General features: G+C 36.4%; 1 protein-coding gene across 1 annotated transcript; it reads left to right on the top strand.

Moving 5' to 3' along the window:
- Nucleotides 1–14,262: 14,262 nt before the first annotated feature.
- On the top strand, nt 14,263–18,248 carry LOC134854731 (ganglioside GM2 activator-like). The gene is made up of 3 exons (XM_063871089.1): nt 14,263–14,304; nt 14,849–15,017; nt 17,842–18,248. Exons 1-3 carry the CDS (start codon nt 14,299–14,301, stop codon nt 18,144–18,146), a joined length of 480 nt encoding a protein of 159 aa, XP_063727159.1. The 5' UTR covers nt 14,263–14,298; the 3' UTR covers nt 18,147–18,248.
- The last annotated feature ends 3,926 nt before the right edge of the window (nt 18,249–22,174 follow it).

Genomic DNA, 22,174 nt, shown 5'->3' on the forward strand with positions numbered 1-22,174 from the left:
TTATCCCAATTTCGAGATCTTGTATATTGGTTAAAATTTCTTTGTGGTTGATTATATGTTTTTGATGGATGTGTATAATTATAATTATGGTCTGTAAAGTTGTTTCTAGTGAATGTTTTGCGTGTTTTTGATGGTATTGTCATGGGTCTGTATGTTTGGTAATCCATATGTGAATATTTAGGGGCAACCGAAGGTTTAACGGTTGATTGTAAGGTTACCTGTGTTTGTGAAGGATTTGTATTTCTTGGTGTTGTTAAATTTGGGCGTATTGGTGAAATACTTTGTTGTGTAGTTGTTGTGTGTACAATTTCTTCATTTATGAAGTGTGATGGTGTCTGGATATCTTGTTGAGTAAGATTCCTAGTTCCATTGAGGTTTTCATTGTGTATAACTGTAGAGTTTAAACTATTATTTTGTGTATCGGGTAAAAATGTATTATAGTTTAATGGTGTTGCATCAATGGTTAATGGTATTACTTTTACATAATCTCTTATGTAAGATATCGTACTTATTGCTTGACTTGAGATTGTTTGTGGGAAGCTTATAAATGCGGGATGAGACCATTCGGGGTCCCAAACATAATCTGATTGTTCTGTGATAGCGGTATCATCGTTCGAGTTTTGGGGTCTAAAATTTTTTCTTGCTTGTGCAATTAAATCAATATTGTGTGTGAAATAATCTATTATGAACCATGCCAAAATTTTTTGTAGATCGTGTTTTGTATGTTGTGAAACTTCGTCTTTCGTGAAATTTTCTTTAATGATGTTTAAATAACTAGAGAGTAGTGTGATTTCATGTCGTACTCTTAAATGTTTAGATGTTTCTGTCGGTGAGACATTTGTTATTGGGATTTCGTTTTCTAATATCGAAATATAACTATATATTATTGCGAAAACTTCATTGGTGAATATGGAGTTTGCTCTTTGTGAGTTATGATATTGGATGCTTTTTATATATTCTGAAAAAACTTTTGAAAATTCTAAATCAAGATCGTCTGTTTGAATTGTATATTTTCTATTATTATGGTTTGGTGAGGTGAATTCTATGGAGTAGATTCCATACTGTTGTGTTATGTTGCATATATCTTTTAAGTAGTGGTCTATGATTTGTCTTTTGATTTTTACATCTGGGAACTCTGTTTTACATGGACTGATTCCGGGTTCAAATAAATTTAATAGTAAATTTTTGCAAAATATATGCTGTCCTCTATCAGTGGTTGCATCTACTATAAAAGGAAAGATTTCATCATCATCTGGACTTTCTTCACCTGGGGTGTGCGTTGAGCTCATTTTTTCGTTCGATGACTGTTAATATGTAATTATTAATGTGTCGAATTGGTTGATTCTAATTGTATAAATGTACTGGTTTGTGTTTATACTGCTTTTTTATTCTTCTTTTTCCTCTTTTTGATGAATTTGAAGTTGTTTCTGAGTCAGAAAAATATAATTGATCGTGAAGTGGGTAATTTTTATCTAATGATTCTTTTAGTTTGTAAAGTTCGTCTAAACTGTTGGTTTCTGATTCTGAAAATGCGTTTCGATTTTTTGAAAATCTTTTTCGTGTTATTTGTCTTTGTTTCGTTATTATTTTTCTTTTTAGTGTTTGTCGTTTTGTTCGAATGTATCCAACTGTTTGTGTATGAGGTGTGATTACAAGGTCGTATTTTTTGTTATCTATTTCACAATTGTGTAAAACGATTGTTTGTTTATTTCCTAGGTTTTTAAATGACATAAGGTTTAGGATGACGGATGCAAAAGGATGTTAAATGATTTCTATTTTCCTAAACTGTTAGTTCTTACGATTTTTTGGTTAGCTTAACCTGGGTCTATTTGTTCAGGGTTTTAGAGAAAAGTATATCGATTCCGAAGAATGATTTTTTACTTTCTCGTGGCTAGTATAAGTTAAGGTGTTAACTTACTTAATCTTACTTAGGGGTAGTGATTGTGTTCAAGGGTTGGAGAATAGTAAATCGATCCACAAGGTTCAGGTATAATTAGAACGCGAGTAGTTCGTTAGATACTATTTTAAACTTACTAAAACTAAGATTTATCCTGGGTCTGTTAAGAGGGGGGGTCAAGTGAAGGATGAATAACCGAAGTTCTTCACTGTTTATCCTAATTTGAATGATTAGTTTTGTTTAAAAATTTCTATTAGTCTTAGGTCTTTAGAAAGGGTTGGGTAGTGAATCGACGTTTGAGGTCGTTAGACACTAATTAAGTGGGTGGGGGAGAACAAAGTTGTTCTGTTTGATCCAAGGATAAGCCTTGATGATCAAATTTGAAATTTAATTAAATAGAAAATGATTTAAGATCCAAGGATAAGCCTTGATGATCTGGTTTTAAAATTAAGTGAATTTAAGTTTTAATAAAATTTTAAATGTGTGTAAAGGAAAGATTTAGTGTTTTGATGATATTAGTGGGTTTATGATTGCTGTTATGTTTTAGGTGATGGAGCTGGAACAACAGGATGATTTATGATTCTTAACCATTTATTGTCATGCTAATAATTTTTATTTTTATTTTTCAATAAATATTTTTCAAACATGTTTTGTATATTACTGCAGAGTTTTAGGAAAACGATCTTAGATCTTTTTATCAATCGTTATTGTATATTAATAATTTTGTTTAGCGCCTGAAATGATTTTGAAGATTAACTTCAAGGTTTTATGTTTGCAAATGAAAATCTAAATTCATTGCCAGTAGTATTCTAAATATAAAAGTTTGTTCTGGTTTTTGCCTAACTATCATATAGCTATATGGCAAGTTTCTACTTTGTCGTATGTCGTCTCTGGTTCGAGGTCTTCTTCCAATTCCGGGTAGTTCTGTTATGGTTCGGAATATTGGCTCTGATCTATTGAGTCGTAGAGACATTTCGATTAAATTATTGTCGTATAACATTTTGTAAATGTTTTTGTCTAATTTCTAATCTATTTTGGTTAATTCTAAGCTATTAAGGTCTTGTTCGAGACTTATGGTCGCACCAGATGAGTTATGACCGAGTTGGTTAACTCATAGAGTAATTTCGGATAGGGTACACCGTCTGCTCGTCACGCTATCTTATTTTCGGCCGGATAGATTCGTGCAACTTCTTAGTCTAATACCGATCCTAATCTTACTCTTATACTATCTAGTCTCAGGTTGTTTAACTAGTCTCTGCTAGGCTCAATAGATCTAGGGTATACTGGTTTATTGCGGCTGCTGAAGTGCTCGGGAGAGTCCAACTAATTTCTAAGTTAAATTCAAATCTCTCTGGTGCTGAAATTACAAGTAACTTCAGCACTTACAAATAAGTGGGTTGTTAGTTAGATGGATCATGATTGGTTAATATTAAATACTTTACATTGGTAAAATATCTAAATTATCCAATCATAAAATGTAGTTTAGATCAGGTTCCAAAAAGATGCCTAATATTTTGAAACTACAGAACTCTGCCACCAAAATTATCAGTAGCCAATGCATTTTCAAAGTCAAATATGGGGTGTTTATGGGCAGATTCAGATTCAAGGCCGGCTTCTATGATATCACCGGAATGCCTAATGAATTCCAAAACAAAATGGCTAACACGCTACAAGTAATTTTGAGGGTCTTATGTTTTCTGGATAAAATTCTCAGTAATACTAGAGTTTCGATGATCGACCGCAACATCTTAATAGAAAATGTATTTCTCGTGGCTTGGTTTTCAAATCGGTTTGAAAGCTTATTGCCCGAAACGACTAAAAAATTGATGCAGCACTAGCACTCGAACTTCTTACAAAACTTAAGTTACTCCGGTCAATTGTAGGTCTTAATCATTTCAAAAATTTTCTGACTAGTTTGCGGGTCCATTCCAACCAGTTACGACAATTTGTCAAATTCAGCAAAAAGAACAAATTCGAATGAGGTGAGGCTTAACAAAATGCATATATTAACATTCTTGGTCTTATTTGAGATATCACGAAGATCGATCAGTATGACCAATCTTGTTCCCCCGGGGGTTAAGCGTGACCTTATTCACAGCGCTTTGGCGCTGCCTTAGATCAAGAAATCGAGAGGGTCTGGGCGCCATTTTTTTTTCGTCGCGTTGTCTGAATGATCAAGAACAGCAGTGGAAAACAGATGAAGTCGAGTTATTTGCTATTTTCGGTTACAGTTAAATTTTTGTAATTCATTACTGAGAAACCGTTTTGAATTACAAACGGATCATAAGGCAATCATCTAGGCACTTAAATCAAATCAAGAGAACGAGACCCAGCAGTCACGACTGACTCGCTGGGCAGATAGTTTTTTATCCTTCGGTTTCAAGATTGAGTAGGTAATGAATTGGGTACAATTGACTCTCCGTGTGAAGTTGACAAACATTATGTAGTCAAATGTGTTGGGACATTTTTCGACGCATGCGAAGTCTTGGATGGTTGCTTCAAGCCTGGGGATCAGTTATGAACCTAATCGCCAAAAAAATTAACAAGTAAGACCTAGCTACCTTGTTTTTTATATCATTGAGTTCCATTTGTGAAAGCAATTTTTCGCAATATTTGAATTTGCGTGTGAGCGAGACATCCAAAGTAAATCAACATTCGACATCAGCGCTGTTGACATTAAAGTAAGCAACTCTTCGACGTGAGCACTGGCTGGCTGAGCAGATCGTTTCTTATCCTTCGTTTTTAACTTCCTCAATATCTCGGGTAATTATTGGGAATAACTGACTAATATTCCGTTTCCCTATTTTTGAAGAGCCAAATCCGCACATCCGCGTGAACTCGAGGTTTAACATGTGGTCAGACTTAATGGAAAAATTTTCGACGCATGCGGTTTCTTGGATGATTGCGTTCAAAGCTCCAAACCCAGGGATCAATTATCCTCCAATTCATTAAAAAATCAAACCCAGTAATCTTGTATTATGTATCAATCGTTATCATTAGTTCGAACAATTTTTCTCGAAAATTGAAGTCGCAGGTAGTCGGGCGAGGACTTCAAAACTAAAATTTTGGATCAATCAACGTTCGACATCAGCGTTGCTTTCAAGCCACAAGAAGGCGCATTAGCCTCATCATTCTGGCCAACAAGTTCGCAGTAATAAATCGTCATTATTAGCGGCGAAATAAACTTTTCACATTCTTGCGTCCAATCATATTGCAGTATTCCGACCGTGTGCCAATTTGTCCCTCTCCCAGCATTTTGCTGCCCTCTCGGAGATTTCTTCTCACACTGTTATACTCATTTTGTACCTTACGGTCTTTAACCTGTGGGACATGCAGCTTTGTTTGTTTGGTTTATTGTTGTATCCAATCCATCTTGTTCATGTTTTTCATAACTTCAATGATATTTAAGCCCCTTGCCTTGCGACGACAGTTTCGAAGAACTTCCGAACCAGTTCCTGCTGCTGGATAAGCCCTTGTTTGGGGGCGATTATGTCACGCCGTGCAACCAGATCTGGTGCGGGTTTGACCTCGTAAGGGGACATCAGCAGAAAAAACTAAGGCCTCGAAGGGCACTTACAGCTAAATGCTTGCAAATTTTCTTCTCACGCCCCTCAGAGTAGGACATTTGGAGCGTTTAGGTTTTCGTCCGTGCAAAGCATTGTTAAATTTGCGCAATGTACAGAAAATCATCGTCCTGCCGGACAAAAAATCGTTACTTCGGCCAATGGGGATTTTAAAATCGGTTGTTTTGGTGAAGCCTAGAGCCGAAGATCGTAGCTTTCCCCTGATAAACAAAGTGTTCAGCTGGATCGGTGTTTGTCTCGAAACATTTTGGCATTTTTCGACAGTGGTTGGAGGGTGTGTCATTATGGACAACAGAATAACTAATTCGAGTGTTCTCCCGAAAGCGATGCTGGCCCGTCCCCACTGGTCGCATGCGGGACAGTTGGCGATGGTTGACGCCAATCAGTATGTTTTATGGCTTAGTATGATTCGAAGTATTGTACAGATGTGCAGAGAAAGCCCATTTTATATCAAATTTGATATAGTCCTAAATCTCGTAGTTCTTTCAATTTTTTGCGACTTTTACCCTTGTTGCAATATCCTAATGAAGAGGTTCAATCTTGGTAATCAACTGCATACTGGTCGCAAACCACCGGTTCTCTAAATATCTGTCGGCCATTATAACGCGTCTGGGGGTTTGATAATTGTCAATTTCTTGAAATCTTACATAGCAACATACTACTCCCAAGTTAATGAAAACCGACCAACATTTTGGTTTCAAAAACAAACATTTTGATTACAAGACTCTGTAAAGAGAAAAACTTCAGTCAGTTTTTTGCCAGGTTGGGGATCATCATGGTTGCGGCTTGGTTGATTGGTTAATTCAGACCATGAAAAAGAGATTAGTTGCAGCTAAATTGATTCCCGATTTTGAAAAAAGTCAGCGCAAATTAGTGTTTACGCCAACTAAGTGAAGTTTTTGTATCACTAAAAATCCAGCAACTGATTTTATCATTTACACGCCAATTTTTACTATAATGGAACACAGAGGTTTTAATTGTCTCTGCTTTTTCAATTAGGTAATCAGCAACTGAAACTGGTCTTACTCAGTTGGGCAACGCCGTAATAATGCGGCGGACGATCAAGAAACAAAGCGGTCAGGAAGGGCAATCCTGCCCGATAGTGTCAACACACTTTCGAAGCATTTCCTCGTCAGTCGCAGAGACCCCACTTTACAAAACTCTGAAACAATTAGCCTTGTCATCAAACCAGTGATTAGCACGCAAGAAGACGATCTCAGACGACGAGGGAAACCAAGCCCTCGAGACTTTGAAGAAGGAAATAACAATTTGACCGCAACACTCGGATCGGAACTTCGATTGCAAACGGAGCAGTTGCCGTCGGGATGAGAACTATTCAAACCTTTTCAAGGCAAAACTGTCTCGATCACTGGGAATACTTTTTTCTACGAATGACAAAAAGATTATCAGGAAGAATCATATGTTTGTTTGCCTTTATTCAAACTTTTCAAAATTGTCAGTCAAACAGCTCTGCTACCAAGAGAGGTAGGAAACGTCCCGTAGTTTAAAATCGGACCAGCAGTTCTCCGTCAACTTTTTGCGACAATAATCACCCTTGATGTCAGCCGAGAATTTCACGAGCCAAAATCTTACAGCTAGCACTGAAATGTTCTGCTGTGGTTTTTCAGCTGATCGTAAATTGTTGGTTAAAAAAAACGAAATGTCTAGTGTCGATTAGAACAAAAAATTCAAGTTTCCGCTGAATGCCAGAAAAATAACTTATTTTCGGCCGGATAGATTCGCGCAACCTCTTTGTCTCGGCAGCCGCGAAATTAACGAGCCAAAACTGCCGCTATGACAATTGCCCGGGATGACCAAAAATACTAGTCATACAATTTCCATATATGGAAAAATGCTAGTCATACACTTTTCATGCAATTCCATACGTACAGAAAATTGCATGAAAGGTCTATGATTAGTATTTTTTTCATATATGGAAATTGTATGACTAGCATTTTTCCATAAACCAAAAATGTTGATTTTTTACATTTTAAATTCTCAAAATTTTCTGGTTGTGTTCGTAAACGAACACAAATGACATAAACCTTGATTACTCAAACGTAGTAACCAACGGTTTGGCCTTCTCGCATTGAAAATGCATTGGAAACAGCCTGATATGTGTTACTTCTGTCTCAGACAAACAGTATAACGAAAGTAATGAACTTTTAAATTTTGGCAATAATTTTCAAAGATGATTATTTCTAAAATTTGAATTTTTAAATTACCAAACATTGATCAAGGCATTCAAAAACATGTCATACAAAAGAACGAGGAGTTTTAAGCGTTTTTGAAAAAAGTTGTGAAGAGAAAAGGAAAAAAAATCCAATATTAGTATATCCAGGACTACGTTATACACACAAAAAATTAAATTTTGCATGCAAAATTTTTTTTTTCAAAAAATGTTTGTTTGAATACGAAAATCAATTTGCGGTTGAAAAAAAAAACCATAAAAAATTTTTGGGGGCAATTTCAAAAATAATTTTTGTCGTCGCCATCAAAAAAATGCTAGTCATACAATTTCCATATATGGAAATTGTATGACTAGTGTTTTTTTTCAGAAAACAAAAATAAAAAAAGTCAAAGTTTTTAGTCGTAGCAGCCCAAAAAACGCTTAAATGCTTTGCCAGCAGTTGAATTGATTGTTCAAAGCTTTTTTTTTCACAAAAATTTTTTTAAAAAAAATTCTAATCATACAATTTCCATATATGGAAATTGTATGGTTAGCATTTTTTTTCATACCATTTTTTTCCTTTTTTTTATGAAGAGACACCAATTTCGATAGCAAAACAACTATAAAATACCTTTAAAAGTCGATTAAACTCATTTTGCAAAAATGCATGAAATTTGTATGACTAGCATTTTTCCATAGACTAAGTGTATGAAATTGTATGATTAGCATTTTCGGTCTATGGAGGTCAACCCGGGTGTGATCCCGATTCGTCTAAAGCCAGTTCTCTTCAGGCCGCTTCGACTCCAGTAAAACCAAGGCTTTCATAGAGGGCTATAGCGGATGAGGTTTAATAAGGCGCTCCGGGCATCTGTCTTAATCAAGGCGGTAACAATCCGTTGGCGGACTTGACGATCTCTGCCACAGAAAGAAATATGAGCATACAAGCTTTCGCAATACAGCAAACGTTTTTTTTTTGGAATCTGAATCACACCCTTTTCAAATAGCGCATCAGATACGGGTAAATACGAGACGTTTTTATCTGCATAACAGCACACGGGCTGTTCTGGTGGCATATTTTGATCTATCACAGGCTGCTAAAATTTGCTATTCATACAACTTTTATTCAATTTCTCGAGACCCCATTCAATTCAAAAAGTGTATGAAAAATCTATAGCCAGCATTGTTCATAAATAACACCATAGTAGCCCTGGATAATCAAACCCATTTCTCCTTTCGATTACTTCTGCTTTAGATTTTCATTCTCTTGATTTCGAGTACATCATGCTTCAATACTTATGCTTCTCTCATTTACTTCAAGAATTTTTCTGCTTTATATCAAATATTCTTTTTGAGAAAAATTTGTGCCATAAGTTCTGTTAGCTATCTAAATTGTTAGGTCACGAAATTTTGCCAGAGAAATAAATATGAGCATACAAGCTTTCGCAATACAGCAAACGTTTTTTTTTGGAATTTGAATCACACCCTTTTCAAATAGCGCATCAGATACGGGTAAATACGAGACGTTTTTATCTGCATAACAGCACACGGGCTGTTCTGATGGCCAATTTTAATCAATTACAGGCTGACAAAAATTGCAATTCATACAATTCTTATTCAATTTCTCGAAACCCCATTCAATTGAAAAATCGTATGAAAAATCTATAACCAGCATTGTTCATAAATGACAACAAAGTAGCCCTGGATAATCAAACCCATAAAAAGAACGACTATTGAAAACTTCCTACAAAATTACACACTAAAACCAGGTCATGAACTAGAAACAGTTCTAAGTAGAAACAGTGTCTACAGTTTGAAGCATTATTGTCTTTAAATCACTCAATTTCTGATTACTGGCACTGAAATATTCTACTGTACATTTTTTTTGCGGGTTGTAAATTATTGGTTTAAAAAAATGAAATGTCAAGTATCAGTTAGAACAAAAAATTTAAGTTTTCGCCGAATGCCAGAAAACAACTTGGATTTTTTGTAAACTTTGAGCCAGGGGTGGATCTAGGATTTTCTCGAGGGGGGGGGGGGGCGGATTTTCAAAAAAACGTCGAAAATTTTGTCGACTTTTTTAGGTCGACCAAATTGACTTTCCGAGCTATCCCAAAGCAGTAAAAAGTCCCTGGTTTGGCCAAACTTTCTGCTCCGCAGGCAAAAATTCGAAAAAACAGGCCAAAAAAAGGCCTTTTTAGGCATTTGTTGGAAATGTTTGACCAAAAAGTAGCGCTCCCCCCTCATAATCAGTATATTGGCGCCAAAGCGCATTTAGAAAATTTCTAGGGTCAATCACCAAAATTGGATATCTCAACGTTGTACGGAGGGGGGACCCTTTGGGTCGGCAGGGGGTCGAATCTTTGAGGGGGGAGGAGGGCGTCCGCCCCCCCCCCCCCTTAAATTCGCCCCTGTCAATGGGTGTACTTGTAAGTTTTGCCAGCTTAGTTGCCATCGTTTCAATTATTTGTGCAATTGTGTTTCTTGATATGTCCTTTTGAAAGTAAACTTCATTCAAGACAAACGTATAGGGGCGGATCCACGATTTTCTCGATTTTCTCGAGGGGGGGGGGGGGCGGATTTTCGAAAAAAAAACTCTAGTTCGAGCAAATTGATTTTTCGAGCGCACTCAGTAAAACGGGCTGTTCTGATGGTCAATTTTAATCCATTACAGGCTGCCAAAAATTGCTATTCATACCATTCTTATTCCATTTCTCGAAACCCCATTCAATTGAAAAATCGTATGAAAAATCTATAACCAGCATTGTTCATAAATGACAACATTGTTCATAAATGACAACACAGTAGCCCTGGATAATCAAACCCATAAATAGAACGACTATTGAAAACTTCCTACAAAAAATACACACTAATACCAGGTGATGAAGTGGAAAGTCTACAGTTTGAAGCATTAATATCATTAAACCACTCAATTTCTTACTACTGGCACTGAAATATTCTGCTGTACATTTTTTTGCGGGTTGTAAATTATTGGTTTAAAAAAATGAAATGTCAAGTATCAATTAGAACCAAAAATTTAAGTTTTCGCTGAATGCCAGAAAACAACTTGGACTTTTTTGTAAACTTTGAGCCAGGGGCGGATCTAGGATTTTCTCGAGGGGGGGGGGGCGGATTTTCAAAAAAAACGTCGAAAATTTTGTCAACCTTTTTTTAGGTCGACCAAATTGATTTTCCGAGCTATCCCAGAGCAGTAAAAAGTCCCTGGTTTGACCAAATTTTCTGCTCCGCAGGCAAAACTTTGAAAAAACAGGCTAAAAATAAAACGTTTTTAGGCAATTTTTAGAAAATTTTGACCAAAAAATAGCGCTCCCCCCTCATAATCAGTATATTGGCGCTAAAGGCGCATTTATAAAATTTTTAGGGTCAATCACCAAAATTGGATATCTCAACGTTGTACGAAGGGGGGACCCTTTGAGTCGGCAGGGGGCGGAATTCTTGAGGGGGGAGGAGGGCGTCCGCCCCCCCCCTTAAATCCGCTCCTGTCAATGGGTGTTCTTGTAAGTTTTGCCAGCTTACTTGCCATTTCAAATGTTTCAATTATTTGTGCAATTGTGTGTCTTGACATGTCCTCTTGAAAGTAAACTTCAATCAAGACAAACGTATAGGGGCGGATCCACGATTTTCTCGAGGGGCGGCGGATTTTCGAAAAAAAAATTCTAAAATTTTGTCAACCTTTTTTAGTTCGAACAAATTCATTTTTTGAGCGCTCCCAGAACACTAATGAGATCCTTTTTTGACAAAATTTTCTGCTAAATTGACAAATTATTTGTAAAGAAAAAAAACCGATCAAAAAAGCCGTTTTTGGGCCTTTTTCGAAAAATTTTGAACCAGTCGCGTTTGTTCGGCGCGCACTCCCCTTCAAACTAAGTGTATATTGGCACTGAGGGCGTCTTTACTACACTTTTAGGGTCGGTCGCCCGAAAATGGATGTCAACATACTACCCTTTGATTGGTGAAGGGGTCTTACCCCCTAAGGTGGTGAAATCGCACCCCCATAAACCCGCCCCTTCAAACGTATGAAAGCTTCGATAGAACTAGATCTAGATGTTTTTTTTTCTTTCTGTAAATGCTTTTGACTAACATGGCTTTCGTCGTCGACTGGCTTGCCATGCTATGTTGGTGACGTATCGCAAGTGGTGCTGAGCTCATCTCTGCCTTTGTGCAGATTCCCGGAGTGCTTTTACAGGCACATGTCAAATTAGTTCTTCAATATAAAGCTGGAAAAAATAACTCTTTGTCTCACGTTTTAAAAAGTGAATCATTCATAAGTGCTACAAGGGTATCTTTTTCATGTTCGAGCTGATCATCAAAAAAGTGTCATTCGTAAGCGTGTGGATTTGACGGAACTGTGAGCAAAGTCGTTCACCAAGTCTTCGGTGCGATATGTACCTCTCATTTTTAGGTATGTGAGCTTGCGAGAAGTTTGTGTTTTGAAGTAATTCCTTTTTTCCAAACACAATCTCATATGAAGTTTACGCCAAGCTAAATATCATTTTACTTGACTCTCGTTAATCTTGTCTCCAGTCGCATTTCGCGTTTTTGCGAGGTCAATTTCACCGTGTCTGTAAAGTTCTGTTTTGTCTCTATATCTTTTTTGCTCTTGCTTGTCCTAAATGTTTCGTATGAAAATATATCAGCCTTCCAAAATAAAAATCAAATACAATTTTTTTTCGTTCTTGAATTAGGCAATCGATCCAAACGATAAAAAGTGAAGCTTAAGCTGGATGCGAGTTTAACAGGTTTTTTGCCCTTCTTTCGAAGTGCTAATAATGAAACAGAATTAATTGTTCTCTGGTTTTGATCGCGTGTTTTTTTTCAACGTAAAGATCGTGCTGAATTTTGTTCTCAATTTAAATTCATACAGTGTTGATTTAAGTTTTCCAAAAAACGCATAAAACTTCAAATTTAAACCGCTATATTCTATAATTGGGTTACTTTTAGACAAAAAAATGAAAAAGACAAAAATTGGTGCAAATTTGAGCTGAATTTTAAAAACTTTGGCCAAAATCCTCGAAAATGGGTTATTTTTACTTTTTTAGTCATTAGTCAAAAAAAAGCTTACGCTTAAACTACCGGGTTCATTACTGCCGAAATTTTATCGAAGTGATTCTCTCTTAGAGCTCAATAAAGTTGAAGAAGGGTGTACTCTCCAAGAAAACTTTTAAATTGTTTTTGTTTGAATTACAAAATATGTCGTTTTACTATATAAAGTGCCAACTTTTATTTGAAAACAAATTTGTAATGTTTTGCTCAAATTTGAAGAGATAAAACCGTTTTTAAACTTTGTTCGGCTCTATGAGAGGATCACTTTGATAGAATAACGTCAGTTCCCCCTTCAAAATTAGTATATATTGGCGCCTTTAGAAAAATTTTAAGGTCCGTCACCAAAAATTGATATCCCAAAATAGTACAAAGGGGGAACCTTTGGGTCGGTAGGGGGCCGACTTATATGCCAAAAAACAGTTCTTCGAAATTTCGATGACTCCGTTTTAGCAAAATGTATGAATTTTATTTAATTAATAATTTTTCATAGGCTTAGTTTATGGAAATGTATGATTAGCATTTTTTGTCTGTGGAGGTCAACCCAGGTTGTGACAACGGCGTCATTCTTGTTCTTTTGTTTATTTAAAAACGCCTTGTCGTATTTTCTTAAGCAGTATTTCATCTGATTATAGTAAAAAGTTAAATTCACAATTGAGTCGTAAGAGTTCAAAAAAGTACTGCTATGATAAAGTGGTACCGCATGAACTTCACATCAATTTGGAAAACTAATTTATGTATTAACTACTCAATTCAAAAAAGTACTTCCATGATAGAGTGGTACCGCTATGATAGAGTGGTAGCGCTTCAAAAAAATTTTAGAAAAACCTTTGATGTAAGCTCTAAAAGCATTTGATTTCTTTTGCTTTTGCTTGTTTTGCTCTTTTGCTTTTCTACCCCACCTCACCTTCTCACCTCACATAAGCATGAATTTTATGGTGTAACGAGGGGGTTTGTAAACTTTGTAAAACCCGCTCAAGTAGTTTTGTTTGTCATAGTCTGATTAGTCCGCATGCCAATTTTGGTAACAATTGGAGAATGCGAACAGAAAAAACGACTACAAAAAATTGCAGGTGGGGGAAAAAGGAAGGTTCTTTTCCGGTTTCCCACCCCTCTCGTAAAATTACAGTTTAAAGGTGTTCTAAAATAGTTCACAAGAAATTTTACATATGAGAAATGTTGTAGCAATCTGAAAAAAAAAAATCAAAGGGGGACTGAGCCAAAAGGAAAAAAGTCGACTTCTTGAAAATTTTTTCAATATCCAAGCATATATCTCCTTGTTCATTTCATGCGTCGAATGCAAAAGTGCGGTAAAACTATCCTTGATTAGCATTTTTGAATTACTCGATCAAAAAAGCATTTTTTTAAAAATAAATATAAACCTATATAATTTTAAAATTCGAAAAAGTATTTGTAACAATTGAATCAGGAATATATTTGTTTCGTTTGTCCAAAAATTTCAAGTTGATAGTGTTCAGCGAAGAGAAAAAATGACAAGCAATATGGTTATGCTCGGAATTGCATCCATTGTTTTTGTTATTGGGGTGGCAATAGCTACTTTTTTGCCATCAGATCAAGGAGCAGGTAACATGCAGGTAAGACTAGATTTTCCATCTTAGTACGTGCTCTACCTCTTGAAATTGGTCAAGGATAATAATTTGGACTAAATTTGGGATGCGGACGAATAGGACTCCACGCCTAACCTTGTAAAAACCCTTCGTTTCACAACTGATGCTCGCTCAAGGGAGGGGTAGGTTGGGGGTGGGGGGGGGGGGGGGGGGAGGGGGTGTAGTAAAAAGAGCCTTTATTACAATTGCTTTCCTGAAAACTATTGTAACGTGTAGTCGTCATTGAAATGAAATTTTCCACGGCGAAGAAAGTAACCATTCATTCATACTTGATAGCAAATAACACGTATCAGACAAAAAAGTTATTATGAAAATGGATAGTTTCAAATTTAGAGGGTGAAGTAGGCCCAATGAAGTGAAAAGAGTCCAATCCTCATCTAAATCTTGTCTCATCACACCATCGACGACGAATAAAAGATTCTTATAAGGGGGCAGGTATCCAAAATGTCACCGAGTTTTTCTGTCGACTCCTGATAAAGTCCAATTTTTACTAAAAAGAATCGTTTCTTAGACAAGGAGTGGGAGATTGATGCGTAGCTCCTACGAGGACTGTGGTTCCTCTTCGGACCCTCTGGTTCTGAGTGGTATCTCTGTGGTGCCTGACCAGATCCTCTTCCCTGGAGACCTGGCTGTGCAGGGAACCGTGTCCGTCAAAAAAAACTTTGACGGACCTATCAAAGGTAGATAAAGGCGTTGCCTAATTTGGATTGATGCTCCTTTGTTTTTGTAGTAAAGACCTTTACCATTTACCCAGCCGGATTTGCATATCAATTTTAGGCTCTTTTCCAGTCCCCCCTCCTTGATTTTTTAAAAATTCAATATATGAAAGTCTATTTAAAACAATTTTTCTTTTTAAAAATTGCAGTAAAACGTGTCAGCATGAACGGGTAAACAAATTTCTACAACTTTTCTTACATGCAAGAAACCGTGTGAACAATTTTTGAACAGCTTAATTTTGCAGATTTACGAGGAGGGTGGGAAACTGGAAAAGAGCCCAATTTTATGGTCTAACTGTAGAGGTGGTGAAGTGGTTGCGTCTTCGCCAGCATATCGAAACGTCGGCTGTCCGAGGCCCACCATGATCCGGGGTCGTTGCTTGAGGGTGAAGCAACATTACCCAGCCAAAAAATAGCCAAAAATGCATGTGATTCTAAAAGACCCTTTTCCAGTCACCCCTTGATTTTTTTAATGAAATTCATTTGATTGAAATCTATTTAAAATGAAAGCTCTTTTTCCATTTCCCCATCCTGCAAAAATTTTATTGGTGAAATTTTGTTCACGTCATCCAAATGTTATGAAAACTGGCATGTGAACTAGTTAAGCCATGACATACATGTTTGGTCTTCATGTTTAACCTTGTAAAACCTCTCGTTTCACCATAAAAATAATGCTTATGTGAGGTGGGGGGAGGGGGAAAGAAAAAGAGACAAAATGACTTTGCATGTTTTAAACCACAAGAAAACGTGTCAGCGTGACTAGCTGGTGCTCAACAGCGATTTTCCGTGAAGAGATAACAACTCGTATGTTGATTCTTTGTCTCTTTTTCTTTTTTCCCCACCTGCGAAATTTTACTGATAAATGTAATGTTAATATTGTCCGTTTGATACAAAACCTGGCATGCAGATTTATTAGGATATGACAAAAATATTTTCTCTTCATACTTTACGATATGCAACTGCTCGAAAATTTAAATTCAGTATCGTCTTTTTGAAAAAACTTTCAGTCAAAACATAACCTAGTGCACTACATTAAAGTATTCGCGTGTTTTTTTCATGCTTACACTCAACAACAGAGACTGAAGAGGTTTTGAACTACCATGCGCTTATTCGAAAGTTCGCTCAACGCTCTTACGCTCACTGGAAGTTCCGATGATCCCAGTAGTCTCGAGATCTTGACTCCAAATAATGTTCTATTTGGGCACGCAGTTCTATGTTTCCGTCTTTGAGCTCGGCCGAACACATTTCTCACTCTAAACGCTATACATGTAGGCAGTTTTACGCAAATACAATTTGGCAGCAACGATGGTCTTGAAGTTTTGACGCCGAAGTTTTGAAGTTATTTCAGTTCAGCACAGTCTAGCGTTTTTGGACTCTAACTGTTCCCGAAGACACTTGTTCCCGAATATGGATGTTCCCGAACACACTTTGAAAACGGTAGATCAAATAGTTTAGTCGTATCGACTAGCCCTACGGGCTACTACCCACTAGCGCGCGAAACGTCTCTTAATTACGGAAAAGACAACTCCGCTCGTTCCCAGACCTTAAGACTGTCTCCGCAAAGTATACCCGACCGCTCGTAAAGCTCGTTCTGGCTCTTACTCATTCGGGGCGAAGGATGTTTATGCCCCATTTAGTCATTGTAAAAGTAACAACACGTACAAATGCTGATTACAAGGCCTCTTACTACAGTGGCTAGCACGCGCGATTGGCAATTCCTTGCTTGACTTTTCGATTTTTTTTGAATTTTTTAAAATGTAAAAAAAACTATAGGCTAAGGTTGATTCAGTTATTTAAACATGCGAACAAGTCGGTAGCAGATCGATTTTGCAAAAAAATTCCTGATTTGAATGATGTGAACAGATAGTCGCTGTTTCCATGCAAATTTTTGCGTGTAGAAAAGATGTGTTTTAATTTAAAATTAAAACTCAGTTTAATTGCTTTAGATGCGTTTTAATGTGTCTTCATGAGTTTAAAAATCCTATTTGTTAATTTACTGATTCTCTCTTTGTTACTTTTAAATATGCGGAATAGCAATTACCAATTATAACAACTCATTGTTATACGAATACTACTCTGGTTTTCTTAAACTAAATTTCAAAAGGCTTGATTGGTATTATGTCTGCTTTGACTTAGTTAAGTTTTAGAACAGTTGTTGTTAAAGTTTGTTCAGAGTTGCATGCCTGTTACAGTGATTCGTAACAATTACAGTCATTTTAAAAAACCTTTTGTAATTATTTTCTCAGCAAAATTCACCTTGGCAAGGGGAGCTGCAAAAAGAGCCATGAATTCAGAGTTCATCACCCTCGAATGCTGATACTTTTTTCAGACCGCGGGTATTTCTTGCATTGCGCTTTTCCTTTTTCCACCCTACCCTGACCCCCCAATCCCGACCATTGAACTTCAAGATTGAAGACATTTTTTAACGATTGTGATATATGCAAATAATTTTTCTTGGGAACAAACTATCTATTGTGAACAGATTGGTTCTTCATACTTTTTAACATTGTAACATCGAGCATTTAGCCATAATAGGGCTCTTCTCCCTTCCTCACCTGAAAATTTGTATTTTTTTCTGTTTTCATCTTCCGATTGTTGCAAAAATTGGCAATTGGGAATTTGGTTTTCATGCTTACACTCGTAAAATTTTTTGCTACATCATAAAGTTGACGCTAAAAACAATAGAAAACTTGAGATAAGTAAGTGGTTAGTGGCAAAAAACCCTTGATTAAAGAAGAGTCATTTTTGAAAAACTTTGAAACCTTTCTTTCAATCATTCACTTTTCAGTCAAGGTCAGTATGAAATACAAACTATTTTTCTGGATTCCTATTCCGTGTCTGGACATCATCCCCGGGTTGCCCAAAATGGGAACCTGCACATACGACGACATCTGTGAGTTGTTCCCGAAGCTGAACATCTGTCCCCTGAAGAAGGGCACTTACACGGTCGAGGAAACCGTCAAGTTGCCATCTTTGGACGATATTCCAATTCCATTTGACTCGGGAACTATCAAAATTGAAGCCAAAGCTGAAAACGAAGGCAAGCAAATTGGGTGCGCAGAGGTCAAAATCGATTTCGAACTTACCGATTAGATAATATCCTAATCGCATCTGAATCACAAAAGGGGAAAATTTTTTCCTAAACTTTTTAATACAAACTTTATTTATGCTATACCAAGTCTCGGTGTAAAAATATATGCTCTCGAGTTTCAAGCAATAAATTCGTATGTGAACAGTTTTGTGAACAAAGTGTAAGGTTTCATGAAAGTTAAAACTTCTTGGTTCTTCTCCCCTTACCTGCGAATTTTTATTAGTAAATGTTTGTTCACGTTGTGCGATTGTTACAAAAGTTACGCGGACTAATTAGGCCATGAAAAACATATTTAGTTTTTATAAGTCAAATTTTAAAACCCCTTGTTATACCATAAAATCGATGCTTATGTGAAGTGGGGCGGGGGAGGAAAAAGAGCCCACCCTGCAATAACTGCAATTTTTTGACACCAGGGCTGAGGTAAGGGAGTTATATTTGACCTGAGTTAGGTTTGATGGTCTAATTCATAGAGTAATTTCGGATAGGGTACACCGTCTGCTCGTCACGCTATCTTATTTTCGGCCGGATAGATTCGTGCAACTTCTTAGTCTAATACCGATCCTAATCTTACTCTTGTATCTACTAGTCTCAGGGTGTTTAACTAGTCTCTGCTAGGCTCAATAGATCTAGAGTATACTGGCTTATTGCGATTGCTGAAGTTCTCTTGGAGAGGTAACTAATTTCTAAGTTAAATTCAAATCTCTCTGGTGCTGAAATTACAAGTAATTTCAGCACTTACAAATAAGTGGTTAGTTAGTTAGATGGAATATGATTGGTTAATATTAAATATTTTATAGTGATAAAATATCTAATTTATCCAATAATTAAATGTAGTTTAGATCAGGTTCCACCCATCCAGGGCTTACAGAGTTTTTAGATTTATCTTTCTTTCTGTAGTTGAAGGATGGATGATGAACGTTGGTATCTGGCGAACATCATTTTCTTATTCGGTTCCTCTTGAAGAAGAACGTTCCAGGACGCTGGAATCATGGATAGGAAATTGTTATTACGTCATTCAGCAATGACTGTGATCCCCAATGAAATCAATCCGATTTCAAAATGGTTTGCTATGTCAGGCTTTTTTGTATTAGTAGAGAACTGTTTTGTGTGCAGCCTCGTCTGGGAATGGCACGAAGATCGTGTTTGGAAGGGATGCCTTGTAATTTCGGATCTGTACGTATACTTGAACATCGAGGTGGTCATTGGTCTAGTTCAATGAAGTCCTTTTCTGCGAAGTCAAGTCGTACTCTAAATCCTTTGAGTCGTGATCGTGGACGGCATGTCGGTTGTGTTTAGCCATTCTTTTGTTCGAGTGTGATAGGATCGTCTAGTCTTTGGATGTTCGTCTTTGTTGTTGTGTATGATCTATATACTGCATATTATGATTTACATTCTATAAATTTTTGTTAATTTGGTTTTTAGTCATGATCTTAATTAGTTGTTTTCACAAAAGCGTTTTTATTTTAGTTCAATTATTTTGAAGAGTTACTCACCCTTGAGTACCCCTTATTAAAAAGTGTGGTCACAAAGCGTGTGTGTAGCGCGGTGGGTTAGGCTGGCTATAAGCATGCTCAAAACGTCCTTCTCTGATGGGTTAGGCCAGGAATGGGAGTATGATTTCATGCTGTTTCTTTGAAAGGTCCTGTTATGTGATAACATTTTATCGTGGTTTTTTCTGGTCTTTCTTATGTTACTTTGGTTGTGTCCTTTTTTCAAAAATCAAATTGTTTTTGGTTTGGGTTTGTCTTACGACTTTTTTGTGTTTTATTATTTCTTTCTTAGACTTTATAATAGTTTTCAAAAGAATAAATTATCCAGCTTTAAGCTGGGTTAATCCGGTTTGGGTACCGTTGGTTTTCTTTTCTTAGTCATGCTGTTATTTTATGATTTGTCGTGTTTAGTAAGCTGCATTGGTTAGTTTGGTTTAGTATATAATTCCTTTCCAACCGGGTTAAAGAAAAGTTTGAAACTTGTTATTGCTATTTTGAGTTGTTGTTAGTGAAAACTCGAAACATAAAGTCATTATTTAAACAATTCTTCGTGGGCGAGCTGTGCGAATTTGGATAAAATTCTTGTGCGAATGAATGAAATTATTGAAAAGGTTAGTACTGCTTTCTCATTTTATGAAATTATTGCATCAAAATTGAATTTTACTGCTTTTGGGGAAGTTTAAAATTATAAATTTTCATCGTTTTTAATTTTACTGCTTCTTGGGGAAATAATTTATAAATGAAGTTACTACATTGGGTATGAATTTTACTACATTATTTAGTGCGGAAGATTTATGAGTTTTATTTATGAAATAACAAGTTTGTATTTTTATTTGTGTTTCTGCTGTTTTGTAGATGATTTTGGTGTGAAATCTGAAAGAATAAATTAAACATTGATAAAAATGGCTAGTATAATTTGAATTTGTTAGTTAAAATTATTTTAATTCATATTTACCTTAATCGTCTGGGAAAACGCCATGTGGGAAGATGTCGGGAAGCAATTCTGATGTTGTTAGTAACTTGGCTAGTATGCGTATAACATTTTTAGTTTGTAGCAGTGGCCAAAGCAATTGAAGTGCGTTGATGGTGTTCAGTTCTTCCTTGCCTACTGCGAATTCATGAGGTGTGTTTTGTATTAGGTTGTAAATTTTATGGTTATATTTAGTATTATGAATAAACTCTAGTATGGGTATTTCGATGGGTTGTATGAATTCGTGCGGGATAATGAAGGGTCTTAATTCTTCATCATTGAAGGTCGTCGTGATGGGGCAAAATATATACATTTGGGCAACTGGATCGTAATTGCGGAGGATGCCGTGGGGGTTAGTATTTTTAATGCAATATGTAAAATTAAGAAAGAATGGTGACGTGTACTTTGAATTATTAAACTGAAAACAATGGTGGGGTTGTCGTGAAGGTGTATGCAACATTATATCATGGGAACAGTGCAAACCGCGTTCCTGTGGTGAAAGAAAGTGAAAAATTGCTGAAATTAACTGAAATTTATCATAGAAGCTTTCATATGCTTGTATGTCAACTAGTGCTTCTGAAATTATATGATCGTGCTTTTTATCAAAAAAATTAAGTGTAAATAAGTATGATGTTTTATTTAAAAAATTTTTGGTTAGTTGCGGGTTTGCAAAGCGGTCTTCGTCTAAAAATTGATCATGGTTAGGACGGTTGATATTATGATCGTAGTATTCTATTGAAAAACCGTTAGCTCGGGGTGCGGTGAATGTTTTTAATAATTTTTTATATCCAACATAAGTAAATTGTCGAGGTGTTAATGATGTGGTGAGTCTATATAGTACATTTTTGTTCTTCTCTATATTTTCATTAGTATTTGCTAGTAGCAGATAAAGGGGGTTAGTATAATTATAGCAAGCTGTCCAATGAAGTGTTGGCATTAAAACGTGCTCATTTTTCGGGTTTCATTAGGAATGGTAAAGGTATTTAAGGTATATTGTGGAAATGAAGGTAGGGTTATTTCAAGAAAGTTTTTAGTGTTTGTGTGTGCTGGGTGGTTGATATATTCTTTGGCTGTTCCGGGTTTGGTTGTAAATGGGTGATTTGGGAATTTTCGTTTGAAAGTGTGGTAAGCTCGGTTAGTGCTGGTAGGTGTTTCGGTGGATGTGGTTGATTGGGCGAAAGATGGAGTGTAATCTGAAGAGGGTGTAAGAGTTGGTGGATTTGATGATGTTTCTGTTGATGATAGTTGATGTATCGTAAGAGTGTGGGGGTGTGTTAATTGTTGTTGTAATGTAAAAAAATTGTCAAGTTCTTCGGAGATTTGGATGTTATCTGGAGAGTGATTATGTGATCTGTCGGAATTAAATGGAGAATAGGTTGGGGTTACTTGGGAAGCGTAAGAAGGAGTGGAAAGGGATGGGAGTGGGTGATTGGTCTGAATGGGTTGAAAGGGTGGTTTTGAAAAAACTGAAGAATTGGTCTGGGTATGGGTAGAGGGAGATGGTTCGGAGTCTGCGAATTCATCGGGAGTTTCTACATCGGAGTTGTTAAATTGTGAGATGGTATGAAAA

This window comes from Symsagittifera roscoffensis, chromosome 9 (assembly GCF_963678635.1).
Source record: "Symsagittifera roscoffensis chromosome 9, txSymRosc1.1, whole genome shotgun sequence".
In the NCBI taxonomy this organism is placed as follows: domain Eukaryota; kingdom Metazoa; phylum Xenacoelomorpha; order Acoela; family Convolutidae; genus Symsagittifera; species Symsagittifera roscoffensis.